Source organism: Thermobia domestica, chromosome 2 (assembly GCF_964235325.1).
Source record: "Thermobia domestica chromosome 2, izTheDome1.hap1.1, whole genome shotgun sequence".
Lineage (NCBI taxonomy): Eukaryota > Metazoa > Arthropoda > Insecta > Zygentoma > Lepismatidae > Thermobia > Thermobia domestica.
Window position 1 is genome coordinate 309,062,256 of NC_137455.1, and position 20,505 is coordinate 309,082,760.

The window sequence follows — 20,505 nt, forward strand, 5'->3', positions numbered from 1 at the left end:
AAAGAGAAAGTCTTAAAACATCAAGAATCAAAGAAAATCGGTTATCCGATAGGACAGAAAAACAATAAATCAATTGACAGACTCTAGTTCCAATGAATTGTTTATAGAGGTATTAGGGTAACGTTCAACTATAAAAGATGTTTTATAAAAAAGTTCAATAGTGGTAGCAGTGGTTTTGTAGTGTTTCGTTTCGTCCCAAGACAAAATCCGTAGCATTTCTTCTCGTGCTATTTTATTGATTAGTGAACAGGCTAATGAGTAATGAGTAGAGTTTCGCCCCAGGGACACACAGGTGATGACTCACACGTTGATCAACAGGTAGTTTGTGAAACTTAAACTAGGTGGCAGCACAGCCGGATAGGCCTACTAGGCACTTCGAACAGTTTTTGACTTACGGTCCTTTTATGTGGTCAAATTCAGATTATGATTACGTAATATTTGAACGAACCCCAAATGTTTGAACGACGCCAAGCTAGAGTAGGTTACTTTTTCCCCAGATTTTTGACGATGAATTCAAAGACCTCCAACAGACAGGATTTGAACTGGTGACTTCAGGCTTCAATTTGAGGCTTTTGAAACTACATTGCACAGACAGCGGCGTGTAGGTCAGGAGGTACAAACAGAACTCAGTAGTCGTGAGGAAGTGAATTTGGATCCAGAAAATTTAGTCATGGAAAATGGCAATACTTTCTTTACTAGCTGACGACTGTGATGGTGATAGATTGTTAATACTTCGCTAGTTCCAAAGCGAAAGAAATTTTACAACAAGGAAGAAATACTTTCTTAGATGGATTCTTTAAACGTGTTAGCAAACAGTTAGCTTGGTTATACATAGTTCATGTGGATTTAGGAAGCACTAGAGAAGAGACCAACGTTATGTTTGCAGTGTTTGCTTTGCTTCCTGATGAGAAAAAGGTTACCTACGTTCGTCTATTTCAGGCTATCCTTCGAGTAGTACCAGAATGGTCTCCTGAAACCATAAACATCGATTTCGAGGCAGGAGCTTTCGAAGCTATTAAACGTCCTTCCCAAGAGCTAAAATACAAGGTTGTGTTTTTAAATATTTTTTTTCCCTCAAAGTCTGTGAAGGAAGGTGCAAAACATCGGCCTGACAAATATGTATATAGCAAATAAGGAAGTACGGGACTCTTATCAGGATGTGTGCTGCCTTAGCGTTTTTGAAGCCAGCCACAGAAGACCACAAAAAACTGACTTAAATTTTCGATTACTTTGTTGACCAGTGGTTGAATGTAACTACTGGACAAACCGCTACTCGATCAGGTGGCGGGAAGAAACCTAAGCTTCGTGTTCGTGGAATTGGGACGAAACGATACCACACGTGGTGGGGTTGGGACGAAACGCTACTTGGGACGAAACGACACGACATGGTAGCAGTGACTTTTCTGAAAATGTAGTAGATTTCGTGGCACAAATTTATCATTTAGAATTTATAAATAAATTAAAACTTTGTTATAACTGTTTATAAAATGCATTGAGGCAGCTTAAATGAGAGAGAGAGGGAGAGAGAGAGAGAAAACATTTAAAATACCGTCCACACAAATTTCTTACTTCAAACATTTTGACAAGTTATAACATTAAAGAAAGAATTAATTCTGTGAATAATTATGTTAAACAAATGTCATACTCAAAATATCCATTTAAAGCATTAAAATTGTAAAAAGAACTCTGAAACTGACCATAAAATGTTTCGCGAACAGAGCATGAGATGTAAGAAACAAGGTTTGTAAAGAATAATTGCATTTAGGCAACCAGTAAAACACTCCAGGAACTTTATAAAATGGTAGGCACCCAACACGACATTTGGGAGTCTAAGTTTACATAATGTACACTTTTTTGGAAACAACTATGTATTAGAAAACAAATCAAGACAGCAAGGCCCGAACTAAACATAGGGCTTACAACTACTGGATGTTGTAAATACACTTTCTTAATTGTAGAATTCACTATACGGAAACGACAGTGGTATTTAAACAAGAAAGTCATAAAAAGTTAAAAAAAGCGAAATTTTGCTATTTTATCTCCCCAAAACAGTAGGCATTTTTGCATCCCTAAATACAATTTCTCATCTAATTTCAAAAATGAGAAAAAAGTCGAGACGAAAAGTACATTTTTAAATACTGGACGAGACTAGAAACATAACAATTCTAGATTCGTTTTCGAGAGAAGATGCGAGATACGAGAAATTTCTCAGCTCTCGTGCTGTTCACCCAAGTCTTAGATTTCAAACATTGTTTTAGCAATACATGATTCATACCATAAAAACTATAAATTCTTAAAAAGTGATTGTGAGAACAGAATGAAGAGCATTTATTAACGTTTAAAGAGAAGCAAGTCATTGCTCAATATACGCCAATAATAAATGTAGCTTAAATGTCGTTATATTACACTCTTCGTGTAGTTCTCGTGACAGGATTCTAATAACTTCTAGATGAAATTAAAAAAAAAGAACTGGGTATGACCTTTGTATATATATATTTATATATATTTACACAACCAAAACAAGAAAAGCTTTTCGACACTTGAGACGAGACACGAGGAAGAATACTACGAGAAATCGAGACAAGACGAGACTATTATAAACCTTATTTCTCGTCTCGTTAGCAACACTGAATACAATAAAGACATCTAGATTTTGCTGTCATTTCCAGTTGGCTGGTGTGTGACTCAGAACAAATGTTTACGCTCTAAAAAAACGACATAGAGAAACAGGAAGAACAAACGAGGGGAGTGGCAGTGGGAGATGGAAGAGAGTAATGGACAGAAGTGTTAGCAGTGTATGAACAATTTTGGGTCCACGAACGGTGTTTCTGCAAGACTATTGACTCAGCAATGCGAACCTGAAACGTTATAAAATTCCATTTCGAGAGGCAGAATTTCCAAAATATGAAAAGTTCAGCTACTGTATGTCACTCACTTTCTTCAATATATGAGTCAATTCAAAGTTTCAATAGAAGTCAAACAGCTTATGAATAAGTAATTAGGAGAGAGAGAATTGAAAATATTGACGAAAATAAGTACATTTTGTTGTTAGAAATTAGTATTTGCGTCAAGCATTTGCATCGTAATCTTTGATGGAACGTAATGAAACTAGATAAGACAAGTTTCATTCTCCAATAATTTCTTCTGGAACGTTTTGCAAGATGATTGTTTCTCGTTTCGCATTTTATTAAATACCAGAGTTGTTGTTAAGTTTCATGCCGCTTATTTCTTGAGATTCTTTAACTCACTGCATAAATCACTTCCATACTAGCATGCATCTTACAGGACAAAATTTGACAACACTGATTTCACGTTTACTGAAGAGTCATTACTCTACTTCCCGCCCATGGAGAATTTTGTTCGCGTCGATGAAGTAAATGTATCAAAAATCTCATATATGCTACAGATTTCTACGAAAGTTCTCTTTATACTTATTTCACAAATTAGTGTCAAGAAATCTCATAAAATTGGGATTTTTCATGGATTGGCATCACTGCATCGACTTCGACATTGGTGTTATTGTTTTACGGTCATCACTGCTTTCAGTAACGCGCTCGGATAATGATCTGCTTCTTGAGGGGGGAGCAGTATGCTGTGACGATATAGAGCTCTAATTGATTTCTGTAGACTAACAAACAACAGTTATAATGAAATGCCCTTATTTACTTAACTTCCTAAACTCTTACTTTTTTTGTCTACTTTCAGGAAATTACTTCTCCAGTTGTAGCAAATGATACAAACGATGAATTTGCTAGTAATTCCCAACAGGACCCAGCCACAGCAACCTTACGCCAATATTTGTTGTCCATTATATTTATGCCTGCCTCACTACGAATACTGTGCCTCACAAATTTATTTTGTTGGATGGCTCACGTTTGCTACTCACTGTATTTCACAGATTTTGTGGCTGAATCAGTGTTTAAAGGAGATCCTAAGGTAATTATAAAAATCTGTTAGATTTTAGTAAGTATTATGTCTGAATCAAAAGCCTTTTTCCTACACGTTAATATAGGTTTACTTTCAGTTGTAATTATAATTCAATCTTAACCTTCTTCGATTGTTTGTGTAGGTTAAAGAAGTGGCGTAGATGATTTTGACAGGGCTATGCAATATTTCAATCAAAGATCAACATTTCCAAATATTGAAATATCGATGCCAAACATATTACAGGTTGATATGCCAATACTTCGATATTAAAGAGTACAGTAAGAGATGGGTGTTTAGAGGAAAGAAGATTTTTGTTAATATGTTTAAGAAACTCAGAGAAAACTAGAATATACAAATATATACGTATACAATAATAATCTTAGCATATTAAAACAGATTAAATGAAATAAATAATATCGAGGCCTGGAAATCTCTACTTCAATCATAATCTAACATATAGATATTTATATATACATAGTTTTTTACACTCACTAATATACGAAAAGCAAGTATCACTTTCAACTCTCAATTCCAAAAGCACTTTCTGCACACCTATAACTTCCCGCTTTTAAGCTCACACTATTCCTACACTATCTCTGGTTTTTCCTTTTCGAGATATTTTACTTCCAGCAACTTAAAACTTCTATAATTCACTAACTAATGCACTTCTATGATAGGAATATCGTTCTGTAAATAATCATAATACTTTGCTGTCTTGAGTAAGATATTTTATATTCGCAGACAACTTTCTCCTGCGGAGTGACAAACAGGAGAAAGCTGTCTGCAACTCATTTTAGTTTGTCTTTCCTAACTGGGTTATACGATACTTAGTCATCTGTGATAGACTCTAGCATTTATAAACATTGTACAAAATTTACAGGTTTCTATCAAAGAAAGTCAATGTTTAAACCAACCCGAAAATACTCTAGATGATTTATCAACTTGGTGTACCAATATTTACTGCAATTGTTTGTTAATGCGTTATTAGATTTCATTGAACTTGCAACACTTTCTAAAGCAGTATTATCATTTTTTTTTCAGGCTGAGGATGGGACTTTAGAAAGGGATCTGTACGAAGATGGAGTAAGATTCGGTTGTTGGGGAATGTCTGTATACTCGCTTTCCTGCTGTCTTTATTCCATGATAATTGAAAAACTCATTTACAAATTCAGGTACTGTTCCCATGTTAGGTTCTCATTTATTAACTTATATTTACATGCGAATTATTTACTGTAACTATATAATAATAATGAGGGAAAAATAGTTTTAGAATATGATGATTAGCAGACTCGTTTCCTGTACAAATAATTGTCATATTAGTTCGTTTATATCTATAAATTGTAAATTAATTAAAGATCGAGTCGCGTATTTGTCCAAGTTTCAAACCCGTCCAAGCGCACAATATCGACCGCACTGGGTTGTTTGCAGATCAACACAAGCTACGACGTACAGTACTTGATATTGTATTTAAGTGGCATGTTCATTGTTGTTCTCAAAGTGAACAGGGTTTTGGGAAGAGTATATTGTGGAACATTTCCACGCCATTTTTTGGGTCTAAAATTCAAAATCAGTGCATAAAAAGTGGATGTACCATAGCATCAACTAATATTAAGAACAAAATTAAGCGATGTAAAACCCAAGATATTTCAGTATTAGTGCATCGACCAAGGGATGTCTAAAATGATCGTGCAGTGTAGTGACTCATGGTAGGTCTCAGTAGTTATGCCGATTGGCGTCCTAGGAAATCCCTCATACACCATGTGTGATGCCCATACAGCTACATCTGTCCCAGAAGTGTACGAACTACACCCTGTGTGACAAATTAAACTCCCGGAAGATGTTAAGTGCTGGGTATAATTGTGAAGCCCACCTATCATTGGGAGAGAATGACCAATTTGCAGGTACTTCTACTGTACGAGCTCCATCTATCCTGTTATAAGTGTAAATTCGCCGCTACGCTAGAGGGAGCTGGGATTTACTTATTCAACTGTCGTAAAATTTGCGACATCACTTACACTTCGGCCAACGGAAAAATCAGAATTCATCTGTCATTGCAAGATAACTTTCTCGTAAGGATTTGCGGTCGTCGCGGAATGTTGCTATATTGGAGTATTCACTATTCGTCAGGAACGTAAAAACTGTAAAATGAACTCTGCATATTATTAGCAACATTTACTGATATTTATTTATACAGAATACTCTAGTCAATCTAGAATTGCCATAAATCAAGTATGTATACAGAAACACAGGACTTATTTAATGCACATATTTCTGCAATGAATGGAGGTAATTACTGGCATCGAGGCTATTGTATCTGAGAACATTCCGGTGAAGTTACAGATGCCAACCCTACGGATTTTAGAGGGGTTAGTTTCCTGAAGAGCGCAATTTACTCGCCACCATTCCAATGGGAATGAAAAGCCTGTAATGAGGAATACCAGAAGAGTCCCTCTTCCAGTACTCAGTAGAAACCTTCTACAAAGAAAGGTGCAATACAGTGCTATTGTCAGATTGAGGCCAACAGATGGTGGGGCGAGACTTTTCCTAAATGGCGCGAGATTTGATTTGATTTTGAATTTAGCGTCCCTTTCATCAGTGAGGCTATATGAGACGTAGACTTACTGATTAACGTGGAATCTAAACCACATGAGCTCCAGCCGGGAGTCGAACCAGGGTTTTTCACACCAAAGTCGCGTGTGCTAGCTGCTTACCTACAAAGAACCCCTTAAATAATTTAAAGTTCAAATTTGGATTTATATACGCGATTCAATCTTCTGTATTTCAATTATTGATTTAGTAAAATATTAGGTAGGCTAATAGAAATTTAATAAATCTGCTATCGTTTTAATAGAGATTAGATTGAATGAATAATGTTATTAATAAATCTCACATGATCATTCAAACAAACGTGTGTCATGCACTTATCGAATTCAAGTTTTGTTGATGACATTAAATATGTGATGTAACAGTTAGATACATTACGCCCAATATCATTGTAAGTTTTACAAACAGAAACAGCATTCAATAAATATTTAGATTTATAATCAAGTTTTGCATATTTTATCAATAAATATTACAAAACCTCTTTTGCTTGTCATAATTTTCTTTCAATTAATACAAGAAACATCCAACTTCTTTTGTAGGGCGAGATCTGTTTACATCGGTGGACAAATAGTTTACTCCACTGGAATGTTATTGATGGCCATTACTCGTTCAAAATTTGGAGTGATTGTCTTCTCTTGGACAGCAGGTGTCATGTATTCGACACTCTTCACAATGCCCTACCTTCTGGTGGCTCACTACCATGAATCGGGTACTGTAAGTATTATGACAAAGAACTTAAGTTAGTATATCAAGAAAATAATGAATAATTAATTACAAAACACCAAGAAGTACTGTATTAGTTGACGTATAAGACGCACCTCATTTGATGAAAAGTATATTTTCGTTGCATACTATATTTTTCTAAATCTCAAGTGACATATTAGGGCAAAAACATGCAAAAGTTAACAATGCTTCACGAAATGTACATAGAATCGCACGTGTGTCTGCGAATATGTATAGCGCATCTATGTCCAGAGAAAAGCATGCATACTATGTTGTACACTGTAAATAAACAAGGAAAACATCAAACAACACTATTAGATTACTATGATCACCGAAGTTGCATTAAATTTCAACAGCACATGCCATTCTTTCCTCAAAAACAGGCACTTCCGCATTTAGAAATTTGAGGAATTATAAAATAATTTTATCTACCTTATATTATACTACTATTATAATTCTCTTATAACTAAGTTACACGAATTGTAATTGGCGATTTCAGATTATCCACACTCAATTAAAATTTTCTATCTAAAATAAAATAAACGACTAAGTTGGTACACACATACACACACTTGATAAATTTCTTGGGTGATTAATGTCTATTGATTGAAACCCATCAACTTGTATTCCTAATATTTACTACGAATCTTTCGAAATAATCGACAAGATAAAAAAAAGGGGAAGGCTCTGTTTCTGCGTAAGTCAGGAACAATGAGATGGATAAAATCACATAGGCTGAAATGGCATAGTAGAGTATATGATTCAATGGCGACATTTTGTTTCTGGGCAGGGGCGTCATTTTGGGGAGGGGTTAATCTTTTTCCCTTAAGAGTTGGAGACATATACATTTTAATAAATTGTATAATATTATACTAATGAAAATCTTATGTCGGTGGACAAAATTCCCCTTCCCGTTGCAAAACTTGAAGTGACATTACTGTTTCTGCGCCGATGAAATCTGGTATTACGTAAACCCAAGAATAGTTTGAGGGGAACTCTTTTTAAAAATGTTCATATTTTACTTACACCTTCACTCACCTTCAGCTTTGTTCTATTCTTATTAGGAATTGGCTTTAATATGGAGCTGTTTCTTATATATATATATATATATATATATATATATATATATATATATATATATATATATATATATATCGAGAGAGAGAGAGAGAGAGAGAGAGAGAGAGAGAGAGAAAAGGTGTAATACTAGTTTTAAGCAGAGAGTTCATAAATATAATACCATCTGTTTCCCAGTGAATTGAAGCCATAGAATTCGTGGCTGATTTCTGGGTGCGAAACTACTTTGATCACCGACACCAGGAATGGCTTCACTCAATTGACTGATTCTTTGACTCAAGACTGTAGAGATTTGGAGCTACGATCCATCCTTAGTCTCAATCGAAAAAAAGGAGCATCAACCTCAAAACTGGCTGCGATTCGTCAACTCATTCCTTCTTCTGATCTACCCAACATGCTCTCATCTCGTGACATGTTCAGTATTGGGATATTCTTTGGCTGGCATTTGCCTGTCTTCAAGGATCAGTTCATGCATAGAATCAATGTTGCCTGGTAGGCAGAGGTTAGTGGGCGGTTACAAGGGCAGCATCTTCAATAGTGAAAGACCAGTCTTCAAACGAGTTATTCAGATTTTGATGGTTCTGTAGGAAGAACATTATTCTCCTAATGTTTGCAAAACCTTAGTGTAAATGTCCTTTGCAGACTTTCCCAGAAGGAATAAGATGATCAAGATCCCAAAGCTGTGACATTTGCTTCAGGCTCACAAGTCACTAACACTACTTCAAGACTGAAAAAATAAGCTACCTAACTCACAAAAAACCTACATTTTCACCCTTATACACTAAGCTACTAAGCTTAAATATGAACATACATTCAAGATTTTATGTGAACGGTAAGTATGTTAGAGCCACAAACTTTTCAGCAACCCCTTGTAGTGTAGTAGTAGTAATTTTACGACAACAGTGTTTGTAGACGCCGCGTTTCTGTCAAAAAACACCCATTTTACGGACTTACATTAAATAGCCTTTTTACATGGCAACACTGCATCAACTTTGTCACATTTTCGCACCAATGGATCAATGTTGATGAATATTGCACATATACACAGAGATTTACTCGCAGGATATCAGTTTTCTGCAACTGAATATTAATTTTCTTCATTTTGTACATTTTTTATTTTAAACTTTCCGTACTTTCCTTCGTTACTACACAAAAACGTTACAAATTCCAACATCGGTCATGATCTCGAAAATATCTACATAGAACACGCTTACATTTGTTTCAAATCTCGGGTCTTTATCGTTCTTGGTTCTAAAAATATACGAAATCAAACTTTTGGTTGCGTTATTTTACGGACACACTGTAGGTGCTATTATTATATCAGAATATTAGAATATGCATTGGGAATTTCGTATATATATATCCGAGATTCTTATTATCTTTAATTCCATTTCAGAATTCGTATGTTCTTTGATCGCACAACGTATTATTAGAATTAATTACAAATATATTTTGTTTGTGAAATTTCCTCTTGTTCATTAAACTTAATTTGTAAAGCTCAAATAAAATTATTTAATGTTATATTTTTGTTTCAGTTTTCTTCAAATGCTCTCCTGAATAACAGACCTCACAAACAAGTCCGAGGATTGGGCACGGATGTTGCCATTGTTAGCAGCATGGTCTTCCTAGCACAATTTATCCTCTCCGCTTGCATGGGTACTATTATTAGCGCAGTTAACAGCACAACAGCAGTGGTCAGTGTCGCGTCGTTCCTTGGATTCTGTGGAGCCATTTCAGCGTCACAAGTTCTCTATCTTGAACTATAAATTCCAGTTTCATTCAGTTCAGTTGTAATTCACGATTGTGCACATCAATGCGACGTGTCGATACAAAACAGTGATATAACATTCTATTGTGTATCATCTGTCACATAATAAGTTTATGCATGTTTTCCGCGGGAAAAAGTATCTTTTACCCCTTGAAGCGATGGAAGATATGAGAAAATCAGTTCTCTTACTTAATTTACGTTAAAATCTTTTCAAGCTGTGGATCCTAGTAAAACAACAAAACATATTTCGTTTGCAAATGCAATTTACACAACAAATAACACGAAGAGTGTGACAAGCAGGGAAAGCAGAGAAACTATTTAATGGTAAGATGACAGAAGCAAAAATCACAAGCTAAATGTTTAAAGTGTATGACAAAAAAATAATAATAAAAAATAAAAAAAGCAGCCGAATATGTGGTGTAGTGGTTAACATATTAACCTACCGATCAGCTGGTCCATGTTCGAATTTTCAAGTGCACTTTTTTCACTAAGGAACAGCCATTACTTGTAGTATTTACTTTTCTACTTTTCGTCAAAGGAACAGCCATTGCTTGTAGTATTAACTTCTTTCTTTTTGTCGAAGGAACAGGTATTACATGTAGTATTAGAGTTTTATATACGGTTTCATTCTGTTAGATTTTTCTTGTTCTTGTCTAAGATAATAATATAAAGCTGCAAGTATGATTCTACCTAGGTAGATCAAAAATAATGTTGTTCTAGATTTCTTTCCATTAATAAAATATAAAAATAAGCTTACGTCCGAAACAAAAGATACATGTAATTGAAATGAAAGTAGTAAGTTGGTGAATCACCACCGGGAAGAAGAGCAAAGCAAATATAACCTGAGGCGCTTTCAAGTGCTTGTCGTATCTCTGTCTTAACTGTGAACTGAACACATCTTTTTTTTTAAAACACAACATTATCAATGAAATAGTGGTCTGTGTGAGAACATTAAGAGAAGAGGAACGAAACAATGTTAGTATATTTTGTTTTTATTATGAGTTGTTTTAGTATGTTGAAAAAAGAAATCATGTTCACTATTTAATGAGAATATGATTAATAAATTAGTGTTTATATCGAGTGGAAAGACAGTATGTATTCTGGAATATCATATTCTACTTGCGAATACTCACGTGAGAGAAAAGAATGCAACATTTATGGAATCAACCCTATCAAGAGATTGATTTTTGATAGGAGTTCATTTAGTTTCGGATCCCAAGTTGTAGTATCATGTCTCATATAGTCTCGGTGCTGAAAGGGATGTTACACCCCCAATGAACCAACTGATAAGTTTCAGAACTATCAGTTTGAGGAAAGATGATTGGTTTGTGAACTGCAAAAGGTCTCTATTAATGTACAAGCCATGCATAGAGCAATTTCCACGTAACCCATAATATATTAAAATCACAAATCTGCTTGTAAAAGTTGATCTCTCGCTGCACTATTGTGACCAATAGAATAATTAAACTTCATTTTTATCCTCCTAAAATTGTGCTACTAAGTTCCTAATACGGGCTCAAAAGACCCGTAAATATATTCTAAAAATCAAGAAACAGAATACATAATTCGTTTTAAAATATAGTCTGGAGCAGTCTTTAAAGGTCAGACAAGAACTAGTTTAAATGCTCATTCTTCGAACGAGAAGAATAAGTTTATGGAAATATTATTTGCGAAATATTCAAACATCTTCCCCAATAAAATAGCATATCTATCGAAGTGAAACGAAAAAGAGCCAAGTGAATCCAACTGCTAACTATCTCCTAGATTTATTTTAAACAGCTAAAATACTTACTCACTTTGTCCAGTTTATGAACACAAAATGAGAAATTAAGATATTGTAGCAGTTGTCTTGCTTTCTTTGATGGAGTTGGAATTTCCGAAAAGGACGGACCATGTCGTCACAGATATGTAAGGAGTTTAAATGCCGAGTTTTATCTTTCTATGATGAGAGATTCGTCAGAAACCCTCTTTTCTGGAGTATATTTTTAATACTCCTTTCCTCGCTTAGAGCATATATTGTATGAAAGCAACATGAGAAAAACCCGGCCAGAGTTAACTAACAAGGGGAAAGCAGACTTTGGTAAATGAACTTCGGGGCTATCCTCTGCGAAGCAGTTGTGCACATTTGAAGTGTTAATATTACAAACTGGAGGAGCGCAATAGCCAGAAATAGTGGAGAAAAGTATTTTAAAGATTCCAACTCGCTGCATGTATGACACGAATCGAAAAGTTACGAAGTAATGGCGTGGCAAAGTTAGGAGGATCCTCGACTTCCATGCAAAGGATCCTTGGTTCGATTGCTGCTCGAGTCAACTTCTTTGCTTTTTGCTTTAACCAATAAAGTAGCCATTTGTAGCTAGAACTAAACTATTAATTCATCATTTGTTTATAATACATAAAACAATAGAAATATTCAAATCAGTTGCAAAACTTTGAATATTTCATGTTAACTAGCAATAAAACGTAACCTATTCCGCCACGGGTTATATTATGGTTGTTAAAAATGCTCTTGTAGCCAGAGGCATCATTTAGGGAGAGTAGGAGGGGCAATTGCCCCTGAAGAGTTTGAGGAATAAATATACTTTAATCGATTGTATACTAATATACTAGTACAAAACGTGAAAGTCTTGTGTTGGTGGTGCTCTTGCCCCCTTTAATCGGAGTCTGAAATGACGCAGCTGGTTATAGCATACATCCAGTATTACTAAAGGGAATTTCTCCCTCATCCCCCTTGTAACTCTCACACTGTCCGTTTGTCTAGACGCACACGAAGCGTCTAGAATATTTTTTACACAACGACAGTGTTAACCATAACTCGTGATATAAATATACAACGCGGAATAGGTTACATTTTATTGCTAGTTAACATGGAACATTGAAAGATTTGGCAACTGATTTCAACATTTTTATTGTTTTATGTATTATAAACAATTGGTGAATTAATATTTTATGGCTACTTTAATGGTTAAAGCAAAAAAGTTGACTCGAGTGGAAATCCAACCCGGGGGTCATAGCTGCTCCGCCAGGCTATCACTTGATAACTTTACGCGTTGTATTATTTATGCGCGAGTAGGAATCTTTAAGAAGCTTTTTCTCCACTATTTCTGGCTATTGCGCTCCTCCAGTTTGTAATATTAACACTTCGAATGTGCACTACTACCTCGAGAAGGATGGACCCAAAGTTAATTTACCAAAGTCTGCTCTCCTCTTATAAGAAACGGTCACCTGGCGTCCGCTGGCGAACTTGGACACTATTTAGAGAATAATCAACTATTTCTGAATAAAAAAAAATCAGGTGAAATTACACACAAGGAAAAGTTATGGGAATTAAAGTGAAGTTTAGTAATGATACTCAATAAGAAACAAATGTTAATGTAGCCGCAATCAGTCAGCATCAATTGAGACCGCAACTAAACACCACATGTAAGAAATAGTCAATCCGTTGGGATAAACAATCTGTTAATCATGTCTTCAAACCTTATAAAAGTTACGTTTTTGTCGTTTGCGCGCATCACACCATGTTTTTCAATGACTTCCAATGCTAAACTTAAATCCGCTATTACTTCTTTCTTCGTATTCACTTCCACCTGAAATGTTATACTTAGGCATTGTTGACCATCTTCTAAATGGTACCGAAGTTTTCGAGTGGACGTCAGCTAAACATTTTCTTCCAGGTACTAAATGTATTCAAATATTCATTTCAAACGGTTCATTCAATTTCCGTGATGATCGGACAGACAATCACAATGCCACTTTTACACATTGACCACGTTTTTAGAATTTGTCCCATTTCCCCCTCAAAAGCGGATTTTTAAGAACAACGGAAGATGGGCCTACATATTTTAAAATAAGGTGTTTATGTCCATCTCTTCCTCTTATGATGAATTATAGAAACCTCGACTGGACCAAATGCTAAATACGGTATGACAAGACAACCTTGATGTCATCACTCTTAAATATTGAGCAGAAATGATGCAAATTGCTCGTAGTCTCAACTTAATACCGAAATTTCTAAACACAGTCGGACACGTTGGCACTCGTTTTAAATAAAGTTTTTATATATCAAGTTTCATGTCACATACGTTAAATATTCTATTTTTGGCATACATTTTTAACCCACTCTCCTCTGTTTCGATACGCAATTTAATAAAACTGGCGTGACAACAACCCAGTCCGAGGTATGTATTAACTATATTAATAAAATTCATTTCAAACGGTTCAGCCATTTTTCGTTATGATAGACAACGTATTTTTCATTTATATACTATGTAGATAAAGATTAATAGAATTGTTACTGTCTTGTTATTTATCTATTTAAGTTATTTGTTGATATAAAAATGAGGTGTTATGTTTAATGTTTAACAATAAATAGCATTTTCCACGTTATCAACAGTCAAGTGGTGAATTTTGTGTGTAATATTTATATTACATTGAATTTAATGTGTCACGCTAGTAGCAAATTAAGCATGAATGCTAAAATATTGTTCAATTTCAGTTCTGAAGAGATTTTCTTTCCTGTCTATCTATTATTTTGTCAATAGATTACAAAACACTGGCACCTGACTTTTGTATGTATAGTATTTAACATTTTTTCTCATGCACTTTTCTCAACGTTTAAGTCTTTTAGGCTAGAGGAGACGGATGATTAATGAAAATAAATTCTAAGGAGTGCGATTTAAGTTAAGGTTACTGGCAAAAACCATGCATAAAACAAAAGCAACTCGTTCAATGTCAATGAAAGTTTCACCCTTTGCTCGTCATAGTATCTCTCGAGCGTATGCTAAGTCTGAGTGCGTAATCATGAACGGGAAGCGAATGACAGCCGAACAGTCCAAGGCTGTCCGCGAGCGGCTTATCCAATTCTACGAGAACCAGTGCTCGCATGACTTTACGGTTGCTTTAAACCACTTTAAGTGTGAATACCCTTATAGTACTGTGCATAGAATGTTGAAAAATTATGTGGAGACTGCTGAAGCATCAAGAAAGAAGAAATCTGGTCGTCCAATTTCAAAATGTACACAAAAAGTGAAAAGTGCGATTAGACGAGAACTTTTGAAGACTCCTAAATTGTCAAACCGTGTTTTAGGACGAAAATATCAAATTTCTGAATTCAGTGTAAGGAAGATCAAGAAAGAACACGGATTCAAGGTTGAAACATGTAAAAGTGCACCCTTTTATACCAAAGAACAGAAGAAGCGCGCTAAGATCAACTGCCGCAAACTCTGTGACAAGAAGTTCGCGAACAAGATTGTGATCATGGATGATGAAACTTATTGTTACCAAAATTTAGCGCTGGCGCCTGTTTCCAAGTATGTATCATACATTGATAAACGTCAAGTTAGTCCTAGCAAGTTCGTAAAACCTAAAGACAGGTATGCAAAAAAGTTTCTGATCTGGCAAGCGATCGCGGCAAACGGAAAAGTTTCGCCTGCTGTTGTTCACAGTGGGACAATCAACGGTGACCGCTATTTAGAGTGCATTGAAAAGGTTTTGATTCCATGGATACAAAAAGAATTTAGCGGACATGACATTGTGTTTTGGCCCGATATGGCGCCCTCGCATTATGTGAAAAAAGTGCGCGACGCGCTTACTGACGCTGGTATCGAGTTTGTCGGCAAAAACGAGAACGCGCCAAAAGTTCCTCAGGCTAGACCCATTGAACGTTTTTGGGCTCTAGTTAAACGCGAAATGGCTAAAAAGCATACTTTCATCAAAGATGTAAAAGACATGCAAAAAAAGTGGTCAGAAATTGCAAAAGAAGTGTCAAAAAGTAGTGGACAAGCGCTTTTCAGGAAGTTCCGGATCAAGCTTCGAGAAATCACTCGCAACGGTGTCTACAGCGTCAAATAGCAAACTAGTTCTTTTTTCAGTTATCATTTGTTTATTATATTTAAATGTGTTTTGTTTTTTTAAGAAATGAAAAAGTTATTACAAAAATTCAAAGTTCCCTTAACTTAAATCGCATTCCTTAGTTAAAGTAAAATTTTAATTGACCATTAACGGGAATCAAACACGAGATTACAAGAACCAAAAACGCACGCGCTAGCCACTAGACCAGCAGAAAGCATGTAAGTTTTACTAACAGTATCATACAAATTCTCTGTGTGTATGATGCCGTTTTGTCGTCCCCATTTCTTTTCCGGTCATACCGCGACACATGTGTGACTGCTTCCAGGTCACGAAATTCTTAAAAAGTTTCATCACTGCTTCCCAATACCAGTTTAATAATTGGGTCTGTTCCAACCCCAACGGGAAAGAACTGACTGTGATCAGATACTTTTTTTCTAAAAACGGAATTCGATTCTCGGTAGGAGTTCATGTGTTTCGGACCCACGTTAAGCTGTAAGTAAATGTCTCATATAGCCTCGCTGCTGAATGGGACGCTAAAATCAAATCAACTACTACAACTAATAACAGACATTCTAGAAAGAACTCTGCAGACCATTTTCTTCATAATATTTTTTTTCGTCCCAAACAGAAGAAACATATATGTATAATAACAATCATTCTGTAAAACCTTCCGAAGTATTCAAACACCTAAAAAAATTATGTAGGAACTTGCACCAAAAATAGGTACTAACAGGCAAAGTAGGCTATTTTTTTTGGCATTATTCAATTTGACCAGTTTTTACATTTGCTACTGAAATGTTGACGTTACATGTTCTCCCTGAAATATATGCAAAGAAAAAATATGTTTTGACCAAAAATCCGGCGTTAGATGCATTAATTTATATAAAAACCGAAAAACAGGAGCTGCTCCCTGTATTTATCGCTAGTTTGGTCAGTTTGTAAGTGTAACGACAATATTATAACCATGGGACGTCAAACTTGTGTTGCGTTCTTCAAGGTTTAAAAGTTTTTAACATATTTCAGATTCTATCGAGAATCAAATTCGTGGTGTATATTTCAAGGTGAAGTTTCCCTATCTATTCAAGAAACTTGTATTTCAGCATATAAGGGCAATTATGATTTGCTAACTTCAAATACCTTACATTTCATTGCAGTTTATTTTATTATAAACCATTGCTTAATTCTATTATAAAATCTATTATATAAAAGAGAACGCACAAATCCTTTGTCCGCTCATCACGCTAATACGGCTGAACCAATTTCTTTCATTTTTGGGGGGTTATTAGGATTTGGACCCTAGATGGTTTTTATCATATCACTTTAATTTTTAATTACCAGTGTCTTGAGATAATTGACCATTCAAGTGTCCATAACGTACAAATCCTTTGTTAGTTCATCATAGGTAAAAATAAACGTATTTATATGCAACCCGCATGACCGTGTCACTCGGCGGGTTAACATAAATGACAGGCGGTATAATGTTAACATTTACTGCAATCTACTATGGTAAAAATTATCTAAGTAACAAAGTTTATTGCGTTCCGGGGTGACCGCAGCGAAGCGGGGTGAACGCTGCTAGTTGTTCATAATATTTGTCATATTATCTTCGACCTTTTCAAGTATAAATGTATTATATTTTCCTTTCTTTGTATAGCGAAATGTAATGCCATAGTGACATTTTGCAATATGAACTCTGTTTCGTTAAGAAGTAAAGGTGAGTATTTTATATCTAAACGAAAAGTAAAATTAATTATATTTAGTTCCAGAATAAAAGATGATGGAAGCCAATGTACTGACCACACACAAAACAATTTAAATCCATCTCCTTGACCATAGCTAGTTATGGACTACAGTTGAAGAGAATTCAATTTATTTTTGAGCTGTAAATTTATTCATAATTTTTATTAATAGTAAAATCTAGAAATGTCTTACGCTTGTAAAATTCTTCTTGTTCGCTTGACAATAAATATATAAATAAATACTCACAGAATATCGAATTACACCTTAAACTGTAACCATATTTTTCCTTTTTACTGGAGTCCTACCTGATCAATGAAAAAATAAAAATGTAGTATAACGAAGACTTGAACACGGGTCGCGGAATTCTACACGGATCCAACGAGCTACGGAACAAGATACACAAGTCATCCACTGTATACATGTGTGGCTATAACCGTAAGCTTCACGCTGTGAAAGAACGTTGTTTTTATTCCTTTTTATTAAGTTTTACGATATTTTTGTAGTGTGATAATGGCAAATAGAGAGATCATGCAGTTATCGGTTTGGTTAGGTATTGAGCTTATAAAACCTTTAAAACATTTAATTAAATCGTGAGGTGGTAGCAAGGAATGTGTATTGATTTCATTCTCATAGTAAGGGGTAAAAGATACTATCCCGTGGAAAACATGCATAAACTTATGTGACAGATAATACTATTCTCCATTTTACCACATGCATAATTAATAAGAAGTTCTTTTGGGTACTATGTAACTTTCTATTAAAAACATTTACTCAGAAATACAAAGGAAAGAAATAGAAAAATATATAACATGATAAGAAATAAAAATAATTTGAAAACATAAATACATAAATTTCCTGCTACAAAGTAAATAATTTTGTCACTTTGGCAAGAAGAAATTTAACTACGCTACGCAATCAACTGAATTCCAAGATCAGAAATCTTGACTGAGGTTTTCCAGTTTTTACTCATTTCCACTAGGAGAACACTGGAAATGTACAGTGTGTTTCAAGTGCAGGTTCTGGTACCATGGAAATTTCTTTCCCTATTTAATAGCTAGTTGTTTTTGATGCATGACATTGACAAACGTATTTGAAACTTTGTTGATAAATAAAAAGTAAATTCAAATAAATATATATATAAAATGATCGTTGCATTGATTATTTATGTTTGCGTCTGAAGATTTATGTTTTTTTAAAAAATAAACATTCCAACTGCATTAGTCAATAAAATTTTGTTATAGCAAAGTTTACCAGAAGTGAATACAACTCTAAAAAATATAAGTTGAAAGATATTACAATTAAAGTTTAAGGGTTATTAATAGAGTTAGGTTACTATATGTCATTCATCATATAGTGCAGTCAAATTAGCCAAATGTAAGGAACAAATTAGTAACAAGCTGAAAATTGGTACATAAGTTGGGAATGATGTTCTGAACAACATGTTAAAACTCCCCTGAAATCCCAGGTGACTTTTGGTGCCATATTGGAAAATGGCGGCTGGAAGTGTTAAATGAACAATACACAGATAAAAATAGCAATATCTTCCCTATAGTTGAAAACAAAGAGATAAACTTAGTGTCGTTTTAGAGAACATAAATAACACAATATTTTAAAAAAGAAACAATTTTTCATAAAACGCACACTTTTACAAATATTTACCTCTAAATTCTAAAATTCCGAAAACTACCGTCAAACTGATTTACAATTTTATTGAACTTAGGAAGTAAATATTAACAAGTTAAAATTTGACATAGATGTTGATAAAGATTATTTAAATGACATACTAAAGTCCCGCAATTTCTTCGTTCGCCATATTGGAAAATGTCAAAATGTCCGAAGTAATTAAAAGATAATATTTTGTCAAGTGAAATACAGAATCTGTACTGGGCTAAATATTTGAGAAACTGTAAATGCAGTCGATCCGAAGCCAATTGCGATCAATGGTGGTACAAGGGGGGAAACATTATGACGGGTTTAAGGTTGTCCTCCGCCCTTTTAGAATCAACTTGTTTATTTTAAATGACAACATGGTCATGTGACATATTAAACAACATCCTCGTTCGAAGAGAATCCCAATGGTAAGATGCATATTTCCAAAACCTGCATCAGGTTTGAAGTTGTGAATAGATTTAGCATATGTTATATGTGAAATGCTGTGAAATGTGTTGTGCGAAGTTGCGAATTGAAAGATAAAGTAAAAAACAAGCTTTGTAACTTCTCACATTACGTATTATTTAATAACCTGGAAAAGACAGAGCTAACACACATGAGACAATTACAATCACATGACATGTTCAGCATGCCCATCGTTCTGTTCTATGCATACCCTTAACCGTGAGACCCAGTGCATGTGCACTCTGCGAAGTATGGTTGGTGATATTTATTCACAGGCCGTAATGATTCTCCTTTTTAGGTAGCCAATGTCAATAATTTTACAGTTTTAGACAATAGCTTTAAAGTGTCCCTAAAGATAGAAATCCAAAAGAGGTAGGTCGGGGGACCTTGCTGGCCACTCAAGTGGTCCATGCCGACCTAACCAACAACCGGGAAAGTGTTCACTGAACCATCGATTACATTACCACCATAATGCGGCGGTACCCATCTTGTTGCCAATATTGATGAAATCACCCTTCCTTTTCCAACAAAAGTGACATAACAGTGTTTTCAAGCATATTTTTCATATTGCGCAGCATCCCAGGTTCCATCACTGAAAACAGGTCCAATAAGTTTTCGCTCCATATTACACGCCACACCTTACCTTACCTGAATCTTGCATTTTTGATGCATTTATCTAATTAAAATTTGTATTAGACCTG

The 20,505-nt window shown here is 34.9% G+C and overlaps 1 protein-coding gene across 2 annotated transcripts in view; it reads left to right on the forward strand.

Moving 5' to 3' along the window:
- lovit (loss of visual transmission) overlaps nt 1–18,836 on the forward strand; it is a 125,427-nt gene extending 106,591 nt beyond the window's left edge. For both annotated transcript variants that reach the window (XM_081748956.1, XM_081748957.1), the window contains 4 exons: nt 3,706–3,936; nt 4,969–5,099; nt 7,071–7,245; nt 9,867–18,836. In XM_081748956.1, the coding sequence (XP_081605082.1) occupies nt 3,706–3,936; nt 4,969–5,099; nt 7,071–7,245; nt 9,867–10,097 (768 nt within the window). In that variant the 3' untranslated portion in view covers nt 10,098–18,836. The remainder of the gene's footprint in view (nt 1–3,705; nt 3,937–4,968; nt 5,100–7,070; nt 7,246–9,866) is intronic.
- The last annotated feature ends 1,669 nt before the right edge of the window (nt 18,837–20,505 follow it).